This window comes from Tupaia chinensis, unplaced genomic scaffold, assembly GCF_000334495.1.
Source record: "Tupaia chinensis unplaced genomic scaffold, TupChi_1.0 Scaffold000674_2, whole genome shotgun sequence".
In the NCBI taxonomy this organism is placed as follows: domain Eukaryota; kingdom Metazoa; phylum Chordata; class Mammalia; order Scandentia; family Tupaiidae; genus Tupaia; species Tupaia belangeri.
Genome location: NW_006160198.1, coordinates 1,040,158 through 1,062,770, shown reverse-complemented (window position 1 = coordinate 1,062,770; position 22,613 = coordinate 1,040,158). Strand labels below are relative to the sequence as shown.

Here is a 22,613-nt window from a genome sequence, read left to right as displayed (position 1 = left end):
GAAAAAATGGCAGCCATTATTTCAGACTAATTTATGACCTGAATTGACTACAGACTTACAGAAAGTAAAGCTTCTCTTTTCCTGTTGGTGACAGCTGTATTAGCCATTGATACTCCTATTATAAGATAGAGAAGTAGAGAGATGCATAGTTATGATCACAGTCACATAGACAGTGTTATATTTTAAACACCCCATAATACTACTGCAAGGACATCATCATTGAATATATCTATCTTATTCCCATCTAAAATAATTGATTCCATTTGAAGAGCATTAAAAAGTAATTATTTTGTCCTGTCCTTTTGGCAGATAATTTCAAAGTCTGCTAATTGCATTATAAATTATAACTCATTTTATTTGGGTATAATTCAAATTTTTAAATTAAATTATTTAATCATTTACACAAATTTACTTGTGTTTAATCACTGACACAAGTGCCTTGGTAAGAATTACCTTCTATGTTATATAAGTAATTATCTCATAGACCTAGGACGAAAATGAGTTATTCCAATAAAAGAGATCATTTGAGCAATCCACTTGCTTACAGATATATGGTATAATGTGGGAACATCTAGATATTAGCTTCATTCTTTATTGTTAGTTTCAATGCCTTATGAATATGAAACAAAATCAAATTGTTTCTAAAGTGGTATATTTCATACTTATTTCATTATGTATTCTGTGGGTTCCTTTAATAGGTTTTGCCTATTGAATATGGCAAGCCAATTGTTATTATCTCTTTTTATATAGTGAGAAACTAAGACTCAGAGACCTTAAATAACTTACCTCAGGTTACACAGTTAAACATGTTAGAGCTGAAATTCGAACCTATAGCTTCTGCTTCTGTACCATACTGCTTCTAAAATACCTATTTTGCTGTTTTTCTATTTTTTTGAATTTGGTAAGTGCAATATAGTATGACCACATTATTTTGATAATAACTTGTGCTTGTTGCTTAATTGTTCTTTTACAGTTCATTCCCATGCCAGTATTATACGGAGTATTTCTTTATATGGGTGCTTCATCACTAAAGGGAATCCAGGTAAATTACTTACAGTATTGTAGTCATATCTGTGATGACTTCTCTCAAGGCCGATTTATGTTAGGTCATGTGACAGCTAATGAAATGATACCACATGAGTGTCCATTTTCAGAACACAATTATATTTCTTTGAACTTGTCAGAGTTGCAAAGATTAAAGATTTCCTCTCTAGCACCTACGGTCCATAATCTTAGGGTACTTTCATTTATTGTAAATATACTAATCTTGTATAAAGTTTTGATATTATAGCTATTTTAGAAAACTAATAGCAGTACCTTTTAAAGTACATCTAATACTTAGAATTATGACATTCTGCTCATGTTTATAAGCATCCATGAGAACAGAAAAAGCTTTATGTACAAAGATGTTCATAGTAGCCCATACTATTAAAATATTGGAAATAATCCAGTTATCCAAGAGCAGTGAAATAATTAAGTAACTTATGGTGCATTCATTTAAAATGAATAATTATGATTATCACAAAAATAACGTGGTAAAAAATATTTATGACAGGGACCAGCAGATAGAGTAAAGGTTACATTGTTATTCTCTCATATGGCCGACTGTGGTTCCAGTCCTGGGCCTGGAGGCTTGAACCTCATACTGGTGCATGTGCATGTGTGCCCAAAATCTGGAGAGGAGAATGGAGGAGAAAGATGGCTAGGCCATCCTCCCGGGGGTGATTTCTCTCTTTCTGTCTCTCTGATTTACTAGATCTCTTTGGTGAGGGCATATGCCCTATAACAAAAATCTCTCTAAAACTAACAAACAAATGGTTATGACATAATGCAAAGTGAAAAAATACCTACCATAGGCTTATAAAGTTATGAGTTTGTACTGCGTTAAAAAGGAAGGTGGAGAAACAAAAACCATTTGTTTAGAGAGTGAGAACTTTGGTGATTTTTTTCCTTTCACATATGTTTTTCTCTTATTATTATAATTGTATTATATAATTATTTTTAAAATTTAAAATAAAGGTGTAGTCTAAGGCAGTGTAAAATCTAAGAGAAATTTAATTCAATAAAGGTGTAGGGTAAGGCAGTGTAAAATCTAAGAGAAATTTAATGCCTTAAGTACTGATTAGCTAAGTATTTTAGGTGATGTATTGGTTTTTGATTACTACACAACAAATATACTATACAACTTAGCTGAAAAAAACCCCACAAAAACAAACAACAACAACAACAACAACAAACAAATGTTGGTACCAGTAGATGGCGGAATGGTTATGTTGCTGGACTCCCACGTAGTTGACTGTGGTTGAAATCCCAGACCCAGGGGCTTATATCTTACACCGGGCATGTGTGCATGCATGCCTAAGATCCCAAAAGGAGAATGGAGGAAAAGGGATTGCAGTGTAGCCATCTCCCCACCCCCAGAGGGTGATTTTTCACTTTCTGTCTCTGTCTCTATCTTTCCGGTGAGTGCAGGCAAAAACCTCTTTTCAAAAATAAACAAAAGCAACAACAAAAATGTTTATTACCTCACAGTTTCTGGGGATCATGAATTTGGAGACAGATTCACCAGGTGGGTTCTGTGTTAAGCTGTCTCATGTGGTTGCTCTCAGGATGTGGACAAAGACTCCAGTCATCTGAAGGCTTTGTAGAACTGGTCGATCTACTTCCAAAAGGGTTTATCACACAGCTGTGGACAAGACATCCTCTCTGGTGGTTGACAGGAGGCCTCAGGGTTTTTTGCCACAAGGGCCTCTCTGTAGGCTACTTATGTGTCCTTACAACAAGGAAGCAATTCTTTCACAGTAAGCAATATAAGAGAGAGAGAGAGAGAGAGAGAGAAAGAGAGAGAGAGAGAGAGAGAGAGAATGAAGTCACAGTGCCTTTTGACTTATCTCCAAAATTGTACATACCTTCCCCTATTTTTGTTTTAAAAATGAGCTACTAAGTAGAGTTTACACACAAGATGAGGAAAATTAGACTCTATCTGATGAAATGAAGTATCAAAGAACTTGTGGACACATTTGAAAAGCTTCATAGGTTTATTCCAAATCTTAACAGAGGTTGCAAGCAAATTTTTCCTGTTTATTTCTTACATTACACTATTATGGGTTGCATACAAGTGTTTCCTCAAAATTCCTATCTGCCTAGAGTCTCTGAATGTGACCTTTTGGAAACAGAGTCTTTGGAGATGTAATTAAATACGGATCTCAAGAGGCAATCATCGTGGTTGTAGAGTGGGTCCTAAGTCTAATGACTGGGGTCTTTGAGAGGAGGAGAGGCACATAGAGATACAGGGAAGAAGGCTGTGTGAAGATGGAGGAGAAGACTGGAGTTTTGCTGCCATAAGACAAGGATGTCAGGAGTCATAGGAACTAGAATAGGCAAGGAAAGTTCCTCCCCAGGGCCTTCAGAAGGAGCATGGCCTTGGCCATCTTGACTTTTGGCCTCTGCAACTGTGAAAGGGTAAATTTCTATTGTTTAATGCCACCAAATTGTGGTAATTTGTTATGTCAGTCCTAGGAAATGGACTAGCACAGATTTCCACTTAAATATGCCTTTGAATAATCTTGTTTCATAACAACATTATTTAGCCAAAGCACTTAAATTTTCTTTAAAAGGAACTAAATTTGAGGTTTATATTTTTATTTATTTTTTTGTCATCTAGAAGGCAAATATAAGTTCCAGCTTTCTCTTATGACAGAACTAGACTTGTTGCTGTTCAAATATATATAAAAGAACAATTGCCTGACTGGGGGACAGGCAGCACAGATCTCTATTAGTGAATAACCAGCTTCTGACTTTGAGAGAAGTCCTTATTGTTTTATTTATTTATCTTTTTTTTTTTTTTTGAGAGAGATTTTTGCCATAGGGTGCATCTGCTCACCAAAGAGACAGAAAGCGAGAAATTACCCCCAGGTTGTGTGACCATGACCCATGCCATGATCCTTCCTTCTCTGTTGTCCTCTTGGGATTTTGGCATGCACACACACATCCCTGGTATGAGTTTCAAGCTTCTGAATCCAGGACTTGAACCATGGTCAACCACATGGAAGTCCACTGCTTTACCACTTTGCAACCTGTTGGCCCCTAAGCCTTGTTTTTAGAACAGTGCCGGACATCAGAATGAAGGCAGAACTTCAGTCTGAAGTCATCGTCAGATCACCATGCACCAAAAGTAGATAGTGTGACTCTGTTTATCTTGACGGTGGTTACAATCAAAGTGGCAAAGGTAGATGATAGAGATGTATCATGTGTTTAAATTAGACTCTAATTAAATATAATTTGCTCATTTAATATTTCATATATGAAAAGTATATTTTGATAAAATTGGTTTGGTAAGGCAGATAGGAAAGAGCCATAGGGTGAATCTGCTCACCAAAGAGACAGAAAGCGAGAAATTACCCCCAGGTTGTGTGACCATGACCCATGCCATGATCCTTCCTTCTCTGTTGTCCTCTTGGGATTTTGGCATGCACACACACATCCCTGGTATGAGTTTCAAGCTTCTGAATCCAGGACTTGAACCATGGTCAACCACATGGAAGTCCACTGCTTTACCACTTTGCAACCTGTTGGCCCCTAAGCCTTGTTTTTAGAACAGTGCCGGACATCAGAATGAAGGCAGAACTTCAGTCTGAAGTCATCGTCAGATCACCATGCACCAAAAGTAGATAGTGTGACTCTGTTTATCTTGACGGTGGTTACAATCAAAGTGGCAAAGGTAGATGATAGAGATGTATCATGTGTTTAAATTAGACTCTAATTAAATATAATTTGCTCATTTAATATTTCATATATGAAAAGTATATTTTGATAAAATTGGTTTGGTAAGGCAGATAGGAAAGAGTACTGAGGAGGTTTTATTTATTTGTTTTGCTGTTTTTTTTTTTTTTTTGCCTGTGGCAAAAGTTCCATGAGTACTAATTTCATCTGTAAGTGAAAAGTATTTATTATTAGGCCCCAGGCTCACATAAATACAGTAGCAGAAGCTTAAGAAACAAAATAATTTTGATAGATTTCAACAGATTTTCCCCCCTAATTCCGCTCACATGATTTTATACCCATGAGGTTTAGAATTAAACAAGAATGTCAAGTTTTGGAATTATTTGGGGTGTGAATCATTCAAATGAAAATTGAAGAAAACATTATCAACGGCCCATGAGTTAAGTACAGTGAGTTTTAAATAGTTCTAATGAAACAGTAAGCCAGGTCACATATTGACAGTCTCTTACCCAGAGGAAAAAGGTCAGTGAAAATGCAAGTGAGCCCCAAGCTCAGACAATTGAAATTCTTATTCAGATTTGTAGCTAACTCAGGGAGGGAGTGGAATATTGATAGCAGGATATGATAAAAGTCCAATGTAAAGCTCAGAATATTTATTATGATTATTATTACTTGGGTAACAGTGAAATAGGCTGAATATCAATGGCTCAAGAAGAACGTTACTTTGTTATTCTATATATTAGAGGAATCTGTATGTTATGATTGTTTGGGAATATTAAGAAACTTCTTATTTGGGCTTCTCACTGTGAACTGTGGAAGAAACAAAACGGATCACAGTGTTCTCATGAATGCTGTTTCTGTAATCAGATATATAACCACATCTATATTCATTCTAACAGAGCAAGAGTCCAAAGTAAAGCAAATGTGCCATTTAAACAATAACAATTGAAGCACCCACATGCTGAAGTACACTTATGCAATAACATAATGGAGAAATGGTGACTGGGTAAAATTACTTCTGCAGAAGCAGAAATACTCAGTTGTAAGCCAGAGAATTTTATTTTATTCCTTTCCCAGTCCCACTTCCATCATGTACCAAGATATATTTATTTGTTTAGTGACTTCTAATTTTAAAAGATATTTAGGAAATAGAAATAAAAAGGCCCAGTTACATGTACATGGACAGAGATGGGGTAGGAATGAGTTCAGTACTTAGTACTCTGTGCTGAAGATTTAAATAAATGCTTTGGGAAGGTATGAATAAACACGAATAAATGAATGGACAGCAAATAAACTAATGTATATATGATTTTAGTTTAGATAACGAGGAGAGGAAAGATTAGGCCATGCCACAAGACATGGAGCACAGAAAAAAAGATAGATTTAAGCTGAATTTGGGATTCCTGTTATACATATAAGCAGATACAACTAGATGTTTTGAACCTAACATTTTGACTCCATGGGCATTTGTCTCTCTGCATTTTGAAATAATTGTGGAATATCTAATGAGAATTGTTTATGGTTTTCTTATAAGTTATCTAAGAAATGAAATCTAATCTTACTTTTTTGTAAATCCATCATGGATATTACAGTAGAAGTGACATAAAATAGAATTTACTAATAGTGATTAAAACCATTATTTTCTATATAATCATTTCTTGTTGGAAACATTGAAACCTAAAAACACTGACCTGAGAAAAATTTAAATGATCTACATAAAAATAACATAAAGTATAACTTTTAAGTAAGTAAAATGTGATTAGAGATTTAGCCTTCTTATAAAATTTAATTTATAAAATTTAAACTGGGAAAAATTTGTTCTTTTAATAAAAATAGCCTTAAATTCAAAGCTATAGCAATAATGTTATGTAGTTTGAAAATAATTGTACTAAATTTATGGCAAAAGTTAAACAGAAATAATACTGATCCAAGTAAAAATAATTTTAATAAAATATAGTTGAAAAATAGAAAAATAGTTTAACAGTGTAGTATAGAAAATCAATCAATAAATTAATCTGAGGCCCAGCTTTGGTAGCAGACACTGGTTGACATCGCTACTTGAATGGCTGACACACTGTGGAAGGCCCAGGTTGTATTCCCAGCCTTCTGTGAAGGCGGGTGCAGTGGTGGAAGACTATTTTGGGAACTGAGGTAGGAAGATTACAATACAGCCAGACCTGGTTGGGGTGTGGGAGAAGAAAGAATGGAAGGTTGGAAGGAAGGAAAGAATAACCTGAATTAAGACTTTATTAACAGGGACCGGCAGTTAGCGTAATGACTATGTCGCTGGATTCCCACGTAGTCGACTGCGGTTCGCGTCCTGGACCTGGTGGCTTGAAACTCACGCCGGGTGCGTGTGCATGCGTGCCCAAGATCCCGAGAGGAGAACAGAGGAGAAGGGATTGTGGCGTGGCCATCCCCCCTGGGGGATGATTTCTCACTTTCTGTCTCTCTATCTCTCTCTGTCTGTCTGGCGAGCGCACGTGCCCTATAACAAAATCTTCTCCAAAAAAAAAAAAGACTTTATTAACAAAAATTAATCTAGATTAAATTTTTATATTTAAGATGTTTGTTTTCATGAAGATAGTATCAACACTTTTGTTGAAAATCAAAGTGGTAAAAATCAAAATAGCAGAATAAAAAATAAGATGAAAACATTATACTGTGCAGCTGGATATGGGTCTAGAACTCAGGAGAGAGAGAGAAATGACGCAGAGATCTGGATCTGGGAATTGTTGGCAAGTAGGTGAAAGTGGAAGCCATTGGTATGAATGAGGTATTTCAGGGAAAAGAGGACAGGGACCAGGAGTTCAGGAAGTTCAACACTTGAGGAGCAAATAAAGGAAAAGATTGTGATGAGACGGTGAAAAGAAGATGATTATGTTCTGCCTCTTAGGGCTCTATTCTCCAAGGTAGTAACATTTAGCAGTGACATATATGATTTCTTTTTCTTTTGAGAGGTTTTGTTTGCTATAAGGCATGTGCGCTCTCTAGAGAGACAAGAGAGAGACAGAGAGATAGAAAGCGAGAAATCACCCCCACCTCCCAGGGTGGATGGTCATGCCGCAATCCCTTCTCCTCCATTCTCCTCTTGGGATCTTGGGCATGCACGCACACGCACCCGGCGTGAGTTTTAGCCACGGGGTCTGGGACACAAACTGCGGTCGACTACATGGGAGTTTAGCGACATAGCAATTACGCTAACTGCTAATCCCGCATATATGATTGTTAAACTGCTAATTTATAACCGGCCTCCATATCTGAGAAAATGTGGGGATGTTATTACATTGAATTGTAGTATTTCAAAGTGTAAACATAATAATATTGTCCTGATGCTCAAATATCAACTTAGTGTGATGTGTATTTTATGTATGTAATGTGAACCTAAAATTTCGAATCATATTAAACATCTACCTTTCCTACTCTCATTATTCTCTTACCCCTAAAAACTATTTAGTCTGTTTAATCTTTTAGCTTTTTGATAGAATAAAGCTCTTTTGGATGCCTGCGAAACATCAACCAGATTTTATATATCTAAGGCATGTACCACTTCGGAAAGTTCATCTCTTCACCATTATTCAGATGAGCTGCCTTGCCCTTTTGTGGATAATAAAAGTTTCAAGAGCTGCTATTGTCTTTCCCATGATGGTATGAAACTTCTGTTAATTCTTTCTTCCTCTGGTTTTCTGCTCTCATTAGAATCACAAACTGAAATCAGAACAAAAGAGTAGTTTTTAATAATTATTGGAAGCCTTAATATGAATGCTGGCACTGAAATTAGTGATGAAGACAGGGTTTGAGAAAATGTATGAATTTCAGTGATTCATATTAGTTTTGTCTCTGTCATTCTGCATGTTTATAGTGGTTTGAATTAATTCAAGCTGAATGAAAATTGTACACTTTAAAAATTTAGCATTAACGATATACTAGCAAATCTGAGAAATTAGAGGAATGTTCTTCAATGAAATTTTGTTAAGTGTTTTAGACAATTTTAAATATTGTACTTAGAGAAGACTACAGTGAATTTTAATGACTATAAATAATTTTTAAATTTATTAGTATAGATAAGAATGTTTTCATGCTCATTTAATATAGTGCAAATTACTAACATGTATTTTAGGAAAAGAGTTAAATACATTTTATAGTTTTTTTAAATTGCTTCTTTAAATGACTTTTATATTGTGTAAAATAATACTTACTATTCTGGGGATGTGATATGAAGAGTTAACAAAGAAAGCAAAAGACCGATGTTTTATACACAGAGAAGGGGACTTCATATTGTTCACGGAGAAATAAAATTCAAGTACACATTTATTTTGGTGTAAATATTTTAAAAATTCATACATAGTTTTTTCAAAATATGCATTTCCTACAAACTTTATAAAGACCATCATATATCTTCAAATTTTACTGCAATCTCAACCCTGATAGAAACCAACTTGCTTCTATCAAAAAGCCAGCAAATCTATATCTCTCATCTCTAATTTCCCACTTTAATTTATTTTATTATTTACTTTAGGTATTAGCTCTGGTATTCGTAAGAAAATTGATGGATTTCTTGTTTACCAAACGAGAACTCAGTTGGTTGGATGATTTAATGCCTGAGAGTAAGAAAAAGAAACTAGAAGATGCTGAAAAAGAAGTAAGTCAGAGCAAAATCAGTATCTTATAATGAAGCAAAAGAAAGGAACACAGTAATAGCTCATTACGAAATTAAATAATTGTGTTTATCTTTAGATCATAAGTGACTATTAACAATCACAGGTAGATTACTTTGGAAACTTAATGTTTAAAATCATAAAAATTTGAAGAGAGAGAGAAGATCTACACAAGGAAACCAGATCCCTATGAAGTATGCAAACGATTTGGACTTAATTATCTTCCAAATTGTAAGACTTACTTTTCTTATTCTTCTATTATGGATGGCAGAAACTTGCTGATGCTCAACTATTTCCAAATTATAATCATGAAATAATTGTTTTTCGGTTGAATGAATAAGAAGAAAAAGAAGAGACATTATTACTGTGGGTATTTTTCTTGGGAACAAAGTTTTAATGAATTTTTATTTTTTGTAGAAGTTTTTTTTGCTATAGGGTGAGAGAGACAAAGAGACAGAAAGTGAGAAATCACCCCCAGGGAGGATGGCCACACCACAATCCCTTCTCCTCCATTCTCCTCTAGGGATCTTGGGCACACACACACACACACACACACCTGGCATGAGTTTAAGCCACCCAGTCCGGGACTCAAACTGTGGTTGACTACATGGGAGTCCAGCAACATGGCCATTACGCTATCTGCTGATACCTAATGAAAATATTTTAATGAAAAATTACTTATTCTGAAATAGATGAAATGCAGTAGAGGAAAATAATTTTCATTTGGTTTGCTTTTGGTATGATTTTAAATTGGGTAAATGTCTGATAAACTTAGGGGCTTTAATTACTTTCACAAACTGCTGATTTATTCTAGTTTGTTTCATATATTAAACTTATATGTCATATTTAGAGCTCATATGTAAATCTGGGCCTATTTTGAAGGCTATTTAATTATAACATTTTAAAAAAGTACATAAAACCATGAAGAATAAAATTGAAAAAAAAGGACCAGTATGACATTTAGCAGAGTGAGTGAGCCTATAGATTATAAAACAAAATTTTCACATAAATAGAAATATAACTGAAAGAAAGAAAATATTTGGTGATGAATGTGCATTTTTCTTTCCATTTTATTGCTTCAACAGGTGGTCAGTAAATTTACTCAGTTTCCTATTTGCAGAGAATTTTCTCAAAGCATAGAATACTTCTTTATTTTGAGGAATTCATCTGCAGATATGTCAATAGTCTTAGTTAGTGAGCCCAGCTTAGGTCCAAAACCTAGAGAGGTTTCTGCTCAAAAGTTTCTACAAAGATGGCTGGCTATCCAACGTGTGACTGGCAACTCCTTCACTTTCTATGGCAGCTCATCATTTCAATGGGCTCCCACATGTAAAGATCACTCAGGATGATAGTATATTAATTCTGGATGAATATTTCAATTACCTCAAATATTGCAGAAGGAATACTTAGAATCCTACTTGTATTAACATTAATTCAATATTACTAATGAAAAAGTAACATTATAAACTTGTCAGTAGTTATTTTCCTAGGCCTGCTTATTTAAGTATTACAGATTTTTAAAATAATGCTCTGACATGGATATTCCAATATCTCTATGTCATTTTAGGGCATTAGTAAATGTTTGCTCTTATCCTCAGACACTATTCAAGAAAGACAAGACAGAATTTGGCACAACTTCAGTTTAAATAAAATGGACATCAGAATATAGAACTCCTAAAGCCTTTACTTATCCATACTTTATGCAATTAAAATTATTCCAATCAAAAATAATTTCCAAGGTTTAAATTCTAATGAAAATCATTTAGAACATAAAACTCATTGGCCACACACACGCTCCCCTCTCTAAGTCTTTCTAGTAATCATAGAACTATTAAGTATATTTAAGATCTAAATTACAAATGTAACTTTGCTTTATCATCCTGCTTTTATTTCCTGTTAAATACCATTTTTTCTTCTGGTAGAATAAAGTAGCAACAACCTCAACAATCTACTCATCTCTCTAACATCATTCTCCTTGGGCCATCCCCATATCATGAAACATTTTTTTCCCTTAAAACTTACGATGTGTAATATATGATATTTACTATTCTTCTCTAATGTGGTTTTTAAAAATCTCAGCTTTGTCTTTTGTATTTTGGTGCTGTAGGAGAGAGCTAGTATGGTGATAATCATAAATTTATTAAAATTTGTCATTCCCAGGCTGGCCCCATAGCATAGTGGTAAAGGGAGCCAGATCCCATATAACTGACCACAGTTTGAATCCTAGCCTCTATGCTTGAAAAACATAGAGTGTGTGTATGTGCATCCCTCAAGTCTAGACTGAATGGAGTAATGAAGGGATTACAGCAGATCATACCCCATGGGGGATGCATTCTTCCTCTCTCTCTCTCTTTTTCTGGCGAGTATACATGTTCTCTGGAAATTAAAAAAAAAAAAGAAAAGAATTTGCCATTCCCACATTTCCATTGCCTAGAACTACTTAACATAGCTGCATGGGGATGGTCCTTACATGGATGTCTGCCATATGTCCACTGCAGAATTCATTAATCTCTTAGGGCAGAGACTCTATGTAATAAACTTTTTACATGATATGCCTACTATATTCCAGTAGGTGTTTGCTGTTTTCTGATTGTGGATATAAACATTTTAGAAGTAATACATATTACTAAATTTCCTAGAATTCATGCTTTCTGAAAGCATACAAAAATAAATTGAAGATTTACTGGGACAATTTTATAGCTGAATCCTTCAGATCCAAATATGAAAAAATGTCTTAGAATATATTAATCAGACAGTTTTGTACATTCTTAAAATCTCAAATATGTTAGTATTGTGATACTTTCATGTGACCCTGAGTATGTGGAAAGAAGAGAACAGATAAAATGGCCAATAAATATTCCATAAGTGAATATTAAAATATAGTTCTGACTAGTGCAAATTCTCCATCGAGCTGGAGAGAGAAAAGGAAGTTTAAAGATTTTCACTTTCTAGCTTGGAATTAGTGTTAAAGAGTATGATCAGGAAAGAGAGTAGGAAGATTTAAGAAGGATTATGCTAAAACTCAAATCTCTGGTTGATAATTCTACTTGGTTGCCCAGATCTTGGTATTTCACTTTCTCGAGGCTTCTGGACTCCACGAGTGATATGATTTTCTTACTGTGGCATCTGATACCAAGACCCATTCTTCTAGAAGATTGCACATTCAGGTGGTAAATGGACACATTCTCTAGAAATATTACATGTCTGCAATTTTCAAATTAATTGAATAATTTTGATCATGATCTGGCAAGATGGTAAATAGCAGAAATGTCTCAGCTCCCCGAGACTTGAATTTAAAGTGAGCTCACCTCTTGTCCTTTTGATGATAGTTACAAGCTTGTACCTTTATCTTCCAGGGTTTTCCTATCAGTAGCCCATTTCTGGTCTTATGGCACTGAGAAAACATTCATTTGACCTTAAAATTCAATAATGAGTTAAGCAGAATAAATAGCTACACAGGCCAGTCCAAGGTCGCAGAGCTTCTGTTCCAAATTTTCATGTACTTCATGCATATGCATATGCATATGCTTCAGTTTTTAGAAAGAAAGGATTATAATCAGGGTAGAAATGAATATTGGAACCCTGACATTTTGCACATTGCTCTGTGTAAAGGAAAGACTGCAGAATCAAATTCTGGATGTCCAAATGTGCTCAGAGTACCAACATGCCTTTCTTCCTACTTAAATATTCTCCAGGACATTGTACGCATTTGACAAAAGGGCTACTGTTAAAAGCAGAAAACTCCAACAGAATGTTCGTTTCTGGGCAGGAGGACAAGCGGGTTACTATTAGATAAATCCTGGACATTTAATTCTGTGGATGTGGTCACAGTCTTGATTCCTCTTGATTTACTGGGGGATTCATTCTAATAACATAATACAGGAAAAAAGCAGAAAGAGGGCACGGGGGGCCTTGTGTCTGTATTAAGCAGAGTCACTACAAAGCGTAAGGGAACACAAAAACAATTTAAAGCCAAATTACAGAGGGTATCTTACTGATAAGAAAGGTCAGAGTCAGCTGTTGATTTTGGAAGCAAAAGGCCTAATTGTTGCACAGACAAATATCATTTTTAATTAAATATTAAGATTGATCAAGGATATTCTTCCTCAAGCAGTGGTTTTCAAAGTGTGGTTCTAGAACCTTTGCTGCATGAGCCAACACCTGGCAACTTGTTAGAATGTAAACTCTTGGGCTTATTCCAGACCTGTTGAATTGAAACTCTGGGGTTGAGGCCAGCAATCTGTGTTAACAAGACCTCCAGGTGATTCTGATGCATGCTAAAGTTTGAGATAAACCCTTTCTTAAACCCACAGAATCTGAATCTCTAGAATATAATCTAAATACAAGGTTACTCTATCAGAACTTTCATATTTATAACAATTTGTATCATCACGTAAAGACACCGAATCAGATATCCTGATGAAAAATATATGTTGCGTCCATGTATTTATGGACTCCCCCTGTCCCCCACCCACTTTTTACCATCTTTCATCACTGAGTAGTTTTATGTATTGGCTTACCTATTCATTGGAAATAATAAATACTGATAAGTATATCTATGATTTTCAAAGTTTCATATTATATATGTAATTACAACATTATCTGTATTCTGTGAGTAGTTGGGAAAGGAGATGGTTAGATGCTTCTTATGTTCTGTATGTTTTGTTTTCTTTCCTCTTGGGTAAAATAAAGGGGTTGAGGTTGGCTTATAAAGTTCCTTTTTAAATATAACATCTGTGAATTTTAATACTACTGAATGTTTTCTCTTTCTGATAGTCTAAGCATATATATATATTTTTAGTTTATTTACTTCCAGAGAAAGAGAGAGGTTCCCTTGACAAGGTCTTCACACCATGTTCCTCCCCTGAGTCCTACAGCTAGCCTTGGTGCCAAGTGTGCCAGCATGTTCAAGTAGATCCAGGACAGGAACCCAGGATCTTCCCAGATGGCTTCCATACCACACAGCAGCTCCCCTACTGCCTGTGTCATCGTAGCTGGGCCAGCACTCCAAGCATCTTTGTGAACATTGACTCTCTGCTGTTTCTGCTGTTTGAAATATTTGAGGACTCCTACATACATGTAATAGGTGGTCAGGAAAGTCATGACGTATTTTCCTATGCAAAAATGCATCCTGACTTTCCCAACAACCAATAGATAGTTCCTGAAAATGGACATGTTAATAGTTGCTATCCATTTCATTAAAGAACAGATTGGATATTAGGTTTCATGATAAATTGTAATTTTTATGCTACTACAAAATGCAATTTAGTTTCGTGATATAATGTGGTAAATAATGCCCTGTTTATCAAAACACACCAGAACTTGACCTCCATCTTGTTTCCTACTTCCATGCGACTCAGGTCTTTGGCTGCCACCAGGCTAGTTGTACATTGTCATGCAAGTATCTCATTAATTCCTTCTTTTTTTGTCTGGCCCACATTGTTTCTTCCCATCTGATTTCTTCCTTTTTCCCACTCACTTTCTAGTTCATCCTACATGCTCCAGAGTAAAGGTCACATCTCTCTTTTCATTGTTGTATCTAAGCCCCTTACCAGATTTTGTCATGCAGACTACTGAATTTGCATTTGTTCAATAGATTAATTAATGGCTCTTGGATTATTATTCTTGTTCTCTATGTGCCTGGTACATAACACATGCTCAGTTAATGTTTAAAAATGCTGTGGAGTACATTCATTGTCTAAGCCTCAATTTTCCTGCTTATGGCTGGATACAGCATTAACTGTCCTTCGTTTATTTTGTATTTGAAAAAATGCTTTGACTACCTTAATTAAAAGATAGCATTAAAGAGGCCAGCGGGAGGTGTGGTGGTGAAGGCACTGGACTCCATGTGGCCGACTGCAGTTTGAGTCCCAGACCTGGCAGCTTGAAATCACGCTGGGCACATGTGCAACATGTACCCAAAAATCTCAAGAAGGGAATGGAACGGAAGGGATTGCAGCGAGGTCATTCCCAGGGTGGGGAGGGAGGTAGTAACTTCTCACTGTCACCCTCTGTTTCTCTCTGGTCAGTGTTCTATGGCAAAAACCATTTTAAAAAGGGCACTTAAATCACAGTATAAATATCTGTCTAGTCAAATTGATGAAATCTGCCACTGAGTGATCCCTTTGATTACTTCACCGTGTTGTAGGACTCAGCATATTCTGGATGAATGCTGTGTAAATGAAGTGCAGAATAGAACTCATTTTAAGGTACTTCTGACTTAGCTAGTGAATATCTGGTAGCTTTATGCTCTCATTCTCCTTTCCTGTGTGATTGCGATAACCTAGGTTATGATTTAACTGCTCCTCCCAGATAGTCACACTTTTTGGCTCCATCCCAGTGCTGCCTGAGATGCAGCTGGCCCCCCATCCCTGCGCCCCCAGGCCCACCAGCTTCCTTCTGGCACTGAAGGCAGTGGCAGCTCTGCCACCCTTCCCTTCAGATAAGCATGGCTTGGAAATGCTATCTTTAGAGGTGATGAGTTTTTGTTTGGATGGAATTATGACTAGTATAAAGCCCACACATGCTAACAAGCCACAGAGTGCAAAATAATTATTGAAAGCAATTTGGGAGAAAAGTGGAAAATCATCTGAAGAAAAAACCAAAATTATTCACAAAGCTTTGGTCCAATTTTTGGCTGTGAGATTGAATCTTTAGCCTTCATTTTCTGCTGACAGGTATCCCAAGCACTGATGGCACTGTTCTCATTTGGATTTCACTATTAAATCTTTCAGTAAAAATTCTTCACATTTTATTCCAAATTGGCCAGAAAACATACTATGTACCAGACTTAACCTTTCAGTGGACAACCAAAGAAAGAGTTATATTTTGATTTTATTTATATAGCCTTTAGAATTCTCTCTAAGTCCCTCCATGGGCATTAGGTAAACTCACCTATAGAGAAAGTAGCCTTCTCTACAACACTTGAGAGGATAGCTAGGCCATGCCCATGACCTTCAGGATGTGCATATAAGTTAACATGATGTTTATACTATATTCCATGCGTTATAGGTAGCCCAGATGGAAGGCATGCCCCATTCTAGGTTGCAGATGAACTCTCCTCAAGTGCTGAACTGGGTAATATAAATCCAGTGGTGGAGCCACAGGTGGTGTAGTGGTTATGTCACTGGCTCTCATGTGTCGTTGGATTCCCGTGTGGCTGACAGTGATTTGAGTCCCTGACTCGGTGGCTTGAATATCACGTTGGGAGCACGTGCATGCGTACCCAAGATTCTGGGAAGACAATGGAGAAGGGACTGTGGTGCAGCCTTGCCCCCCGGGGGGGTAATTCCACACTCTCCCTCTCACTGTCTCTGTTTCTCTCCAATTCTGATGAGCGTACACACGCTAAGGCAAAAACTTCTTAAAAAATAAAACAAAATAAAACACCACTTAGGTACTGTCTCCCCACCTTAAGTTTGTTCTAATAGTACTGACAAATGACAAAGGAAAGAGGCATAATATATAGCTAATAAAATACTTTATTGGACTTAAAAATAATTTTTTTTCTCTTTAAAAATGGCAGAGAAAGAAAGAGACCAAAACTAGTTCTCAGAATGTAAAGGGTCACAGACACTGGCTACCAGTCCCAGAATATAAATCTAGCATAAGGTTTCTAGCAGAGAAGCAGCAGAGCTCACGCAGTTCCCCAGCTTCTCCATTATTCTGCAGCATACGCTGGGCATAGTCTATATGCACCACGACCAAAGTCCCTGGAGAGAGAGGTCTGCCTTGGGCAGCAGTTTGGGAGAGTACTCCAAGAGTGAAATGAGAAATGCCTCTACCTTTTATTATATATTCATAGGTGAGCTACAGAGAATCTAGAAAACATTTTGTGTCTTTAAATAACATAAATAAATAAATAAATAAATAAGGCATGAGATCTTCAGATTATGGAGTGTGTAAGTGGAGGGCCAAACTCGGAATACTGAGGACCCTAGGAACAGCCTTGCATAGTGATAGCAACCACAGGTCATATTTTTCTAGGGAAAGGATTAGGCCAGCCAAACTAAACTGAGTTTAGGCCAGATGGTTTAGGTAGCTGACCTAACTGGTTAAGGCTAGTTTAACTCTGTTAAGCTACTACAAGAAGGGGAAGATGAGTCTTCAGCGCCTTCCACATGAGGTTTTTTTTTTTTTTGCTATAAGGCACGTGCGCTCGCCAGAAAGACAGAGAGACAGAAAGCGAGAAATCACACCCCAGGGGGAATGGCCATGCCGCAATCCCTTCTCCTCCATTCTCCTCTCAGGATCTTGGGCACGGACGCACATGCACCCAGCATGAGTTTAAGCCACCAGATCCGGGACTTGAACCATGTCAACTACGTGGGAGTCCAACGACATAGCCATTATGCTAACTGCTGGTCCCCATGTGTTTTTGTTTTTGTTTTTGTTTTTTTAAAATCAGTTCCTGTATTGGCCAGAGGTCAGTTAGTTCTTCATGACTATACATCTTAAAACTCCATTTCTGGAGTTAAAGTCAAGGATCCTAACATTTTCTCCTTTTTTTTTTTTTTTCCTTGATAGACTTTTGTTATAGGCCACGTGCATTCCCCAAAGAGACAGGAAGAGACAAAAAGTGAAAAATTACACCCGAAGGATGGCCATGCCACAATTCTTTCTCCTCTAGTCACCTCTTAGGATCTTGGGCATGTACGCACATGCACCCAGCGTGAGTTTTAAGCTACTGGGTCCAGGACTCAAACTGCAGTTGATTCTGTGGGAGTCCAGCAATGTAACCATTATGCCATCTGCTGGTCCCCATGGTTTTAACATTTTCAAATGGTCCCAAATAATCATTGAACTTAAGCAACACCAATTTTCCTTTTGGAAAACTAGAGTAGGCTGGCTCTGCTTTACCTGAGGTTAAGGCAGCTGGGTCTCATGTGGCTCACCAGGTGGTTAAAGTCCCAGATCTGTGAGTTGAGAAACACTGGGCACATGCGGCACATGCCCAGAATCTCAGAAGGAGGAGGAGAGAGATGGGGAGGATCGCAACATGACTATGCCCCATTGGGAAGTACTTTTTCCTCTCCCTGTCTCTGTGTCTACCTCTGGCAAGTGCATGCACAAAGGGGAGGAAAACAAAAGAAATGCATTAAATAAGAGCGATAATCTGTTGATAGCTTCCCTTTTTTTTTTGGTGCACATAAAAGGTTTGATGACAACATTATTTGAAAAAAAGTAGAACATTTCAGCATTGTAGCTGTAAGATTATTTTAATTCCAAAGATATAGTTTAAAAATGCCATAAATGAAGAAATGCATACGTAAGTATATGAGGAATTTCCACTCTTGGGAAGGGTGGGATATTGTCATTCTACAAAAAATTCTGAGGCATAAAATAAAAGCCTAAGAAGCATCCAAGTTCAGTCAAATTATTCCATCTTCTTCATGAAGACACACCTGTGTTTTGATCCATATTGGAAGATAATTTCCATCATTGTTTTTCAACTCTGTAAAGCACTGGTTCTCAGAGTGTGGTCCCCAGACCAGCAAAATCAATGCTATCTTGCTAGAAATGTGGATCATTATGCCCTCTCTACTCCAGATCTTTGGGCCAGAACTTCCGAGGTGGAGCCCAGCAACCTGTATTTTTAGGAAGTCTTCCAGGGGTTTCTGATGTAAATAAAATTTTGAGAACCACTGCTCAGAATGCACCCCTCATCCTCCTAGTAGAGCATTCTGGGAATATAATTTCAACTTTATAACAACTTAAACTGATTACCCATACTTTTGTCCTTATAAAATTTAGGTTAGTTTTTTAAAAATCTGTTTCTAAATTAACCATGTTTTACATTGAGTGACATGAAGGAGATTGTTGTTAGCATTTAAATTACTTGTGTTATGAGATTCTCATTAATTACTTGTGTTCTTGGTAGCTGATGCTTTATTGAAAGGACCTGTGCTAGAATTAATAAATGCAAACAAAGTGGAAGGTTCTGAGGTTAATGAGATAATGAAACATTAATCTGTGTTTCTTCTTTAATGTAAAATGGAGACTCATCGGGTTCACTTTGTATACTTTACGTTTGTCTTTCCAGGAAGAACAAAGTATGCTAGCTATGGAAGATGAGGGCACTGTACAACTCCCACTGGAAGGGCACTACAGGTAAGATAAAAATTTAAAAACACTTCAATTTAAGCAATGGAATATGTTGCTATATTCTACTCTACTTAAGAATTTCATACTTTGTGGATCCCCAGATAGATTCCTTAAAGTTATATTAAAGTAGAAAACTGAGATTAGGAATTAGATTACCCAATCTAAGTACTAAATTTGACCAGTAATAGCTTTGTGACTATATCCAAGTAGCACACAATGAAGTGGGACAAGGAAGTCTGTTCTCTGAAGTCTTTTCTTCTCATATTTTATAATGTGTATGAAGATCTCTTTCACAGTCTCTGTAAGTAGCACCTGAAGACAGGCCAAGATTCACTGCTAGTGAAGTGAGCTAGGTATTCACTACGTTGAACACAGGAATATATTTTAACTCTGGGAATTTGCCCCTAAAAAGGCACTTCCAAAGAGATCATCTGTTTCTTGTTTTGAAGGATTGAGTCATAGAAATTGTTTTAGGAAATACCTGTGCAGTTCTCTAAAATATGCTAATCTTCTTTATGCACAAAGATGTAGCGAAAGAAAGCAAATCTCTTGGGCCAGTAGAGCTAACACAACTGGACTGGTGTAGGAAGGGTCCTAGCCTCATTTCTGGTCACATCCCTATGTACTCCAGGAGTTTGTACTAGTGATCCAGGACGTCTGGTACTAGAATCGTGGTGTGGAGACCCTGTTGGGGTTGTGTGTCTCCTTATGAATATCTGTTTCTCTCTGATGATAGAGACAAATGAGTGGACTTTAAAGAAAAAAGAAAGCAGGGAACCAGCAGTTAGCATAATGGCTATGTCGCTGGACTCCCATGTAGTCGACCGCGGTTCACGTCACGGACCTGGTGGCTTAGAACTCATGGCGGGTGCATGTATGTGCATGCCCAAGATCCCGAGAGGAGAATGGAGAAGGGATTGCGGCATGACCATCCCCCCTGGGGGTTGATTTCTCGCTTTCTGTCTCTATGTCTCTCTCTGTCTGTCTGGCGAGCGCACGTGCCCTATAGTGAAAAACTCTCAAAAAAAAAAAAAATCCCAAAAAATAAATAAAAGAAAAAAGAAAGCAAACTCTTGTAAGTTGTAATAATAACTTTTGCAAGTATTGGCCAAAACTTCTGTCTGCCTATCTAGACAGAGTTTAATTTAAATAGTCTTTTTATATAATTCCACTTTATGTACTATCTAGTTTTCAATTTCTTTTCTTTTTTTTTGGAGAGTTTTTTTTTTTTTTTTTTTTTTTTTTTAGGTCACATGCAATTGCCAGAAAGATAGGGGGAGACAGAGAGACAGAAAGTGAGAAATAACCCCCTAGGGGTTGTGCCCATGGTGCAATCCCTTCTCCTCCATTCTCCTCTTGGGATCTTGGGCACACATACATACGCTCCTGGTGTGAGTTTAAGCCACCGGGTCTGGAACTCAAACTGCAGTCGACTACGTGGGAGTCCAGTGACATAGCCATTATGCCAACTGCTGGTCCCTAGTGTTCAATTTTTTTTTTATTGCAAAGTACTTATGGATAATTTAAAGCTATGCCAGTAAAAAGGCAGAGAAGACTTTTCTCTGAGGAAGAAACTTGTCATAGTGTTGGAAAACAAAATAGAGAATCTTCTGGATCATCAGTGTCTGATTCTAAAACCATATTCTGTAGAATTAATAAAATGTAAACCTGTCACTTAAGAGTGGGTACAGGTATACTAAACATTTCATATGTCTTCTTTTTCTCTGTTTTCTTCTCTTAAAGCATTTAAATTTAAAAATTGTGTTGATTGTTCAATTTAATCCCAAATTGTTTAATTGCATGTCCCCAAGTATATTCTGTATAAGCCTTGTCTCATGTGGCATCATTATCAAAAAGGGCTTTGTGGTTAAATAAGTTTGGAAAATGTTTAGTACTAAATTCCAGTTTGAAATTGACGATGAACGTCGGCATATGAAACAATCTACTGCATTTAGTAGCACTGCCTTTTCTTTTAAAAAAAGTTTAACTTTGTTTAATACAGCATTTTTCTAGACAATTTTACTCACAAGATTCTTTGTCACATTATTACACAGAAAATTTGTATTCCACATGATGCTTTTTTGGAAATTAGTTGATTTCATACTTTGAATTGCTAGTAAACTATCTTTCTAGGATTGGAAAGATTAGAGGAATTAGAGAACAAATTTTCATATAGGAGAAGAGCAAGAAACTCAAGATTTCATTACTTTTAAAAGCTGAATTTGTTTCCCTTTGTGAACAGCGAACTATCGCCAGTGAGGGTCATATGAGGTCAGCCTAGGATCTCCATAGAACATGATTTTATTCACAACAGAATATCCTTGCTACATGTAGTTTAAAGAAATGCCAATTTCCCACTTACTTTTTCTTTCACTTGGTCCATGATTTATTGCTGCTACCAATCAGATTTCCAGAGATATTTTGAAACATCCTAGGTATTACCTATAATTGATGCTGTCTTTCACTTTTTTTCTTTTTTAAGGCATTTGCCATAGGTTATGTGTACTTGCCAGAGAGACAGAGAGAGACAGTGAAAGGGAAAGTGAGAAATCACCACCCCAGAATGATGGCCACACTGCAATTCCTTCTCCTCCATTCTCCTCCTCCATTTTGGGCAAGTATGTGTGTGTGCCCAACATGAATTTCAAGCCTCCAGGTTTGGGACTCAAATCACTGCCTATGTGAGAGTCCACAGCACCTTAACCATCACACTGCTTGCTGACCCTGGCGCTGTCTTAAATGTGAAAAAAGCATTTGGCATCCTGCAGTCCTTGATAGTATGGGTTCCTCCAGACATTTGGAAAGACACAGTATGCCTTCATTTATTCAACACATATTTGTTAAGTAATAAGTATTCATCTCTGTATAACTCTTGGGAGAATATCAGTGAACAAATGGTCAAGAATCTTTGTCCTTATGAAACTTATATTCAGGTAGAATAGAGGTAGGAGGAGACATAGTGGATAAATGAACAAGTAATGTAGTATTTCCGACGGTGAAAAGCACTATAAAAACAAAAAGGAAATGTAATGGACGGGAGTACCATTAGTGGATGGAAATAACTCTTTGAAATAGAGGAGTCCCCGAAGACCTGTCTGAGAAGGTCACATCTGAACAAAGGAGGGAAAG

General features: G+C 36.8%; 1 protein-coding gene across 1 annotated transcript in view; it reads left to right on the top strand.

The window, feature by feature from the left end:
- SLC4A10 (solute carrier family 4 member 10) overlaps positions 1–22,613 on the top strand; it is a 155,193-nt gene that overhangs the window by 123,195 nt on the left and 9,385 nt on the right. The window contains exons 17-20 of the mRNA XM_027776513.1: positions 974–1,042; positions 8,197–8,370; positions 9,242–9,364; positions 19,423–19,490. Of these exons, the coding sequence (XP_027632314.1) occupies positions 974–1,042; positions 8,197–8,370; positions 9,242–9,364; positions 19,423–19,490 (434 nt within the window). The remainder of the gene's footprint in view (positions 1–973; positions 1,043–8,196; positions 8,371–9,241; positions 9,365–19,422; positions 19,491–22,613) is intronic.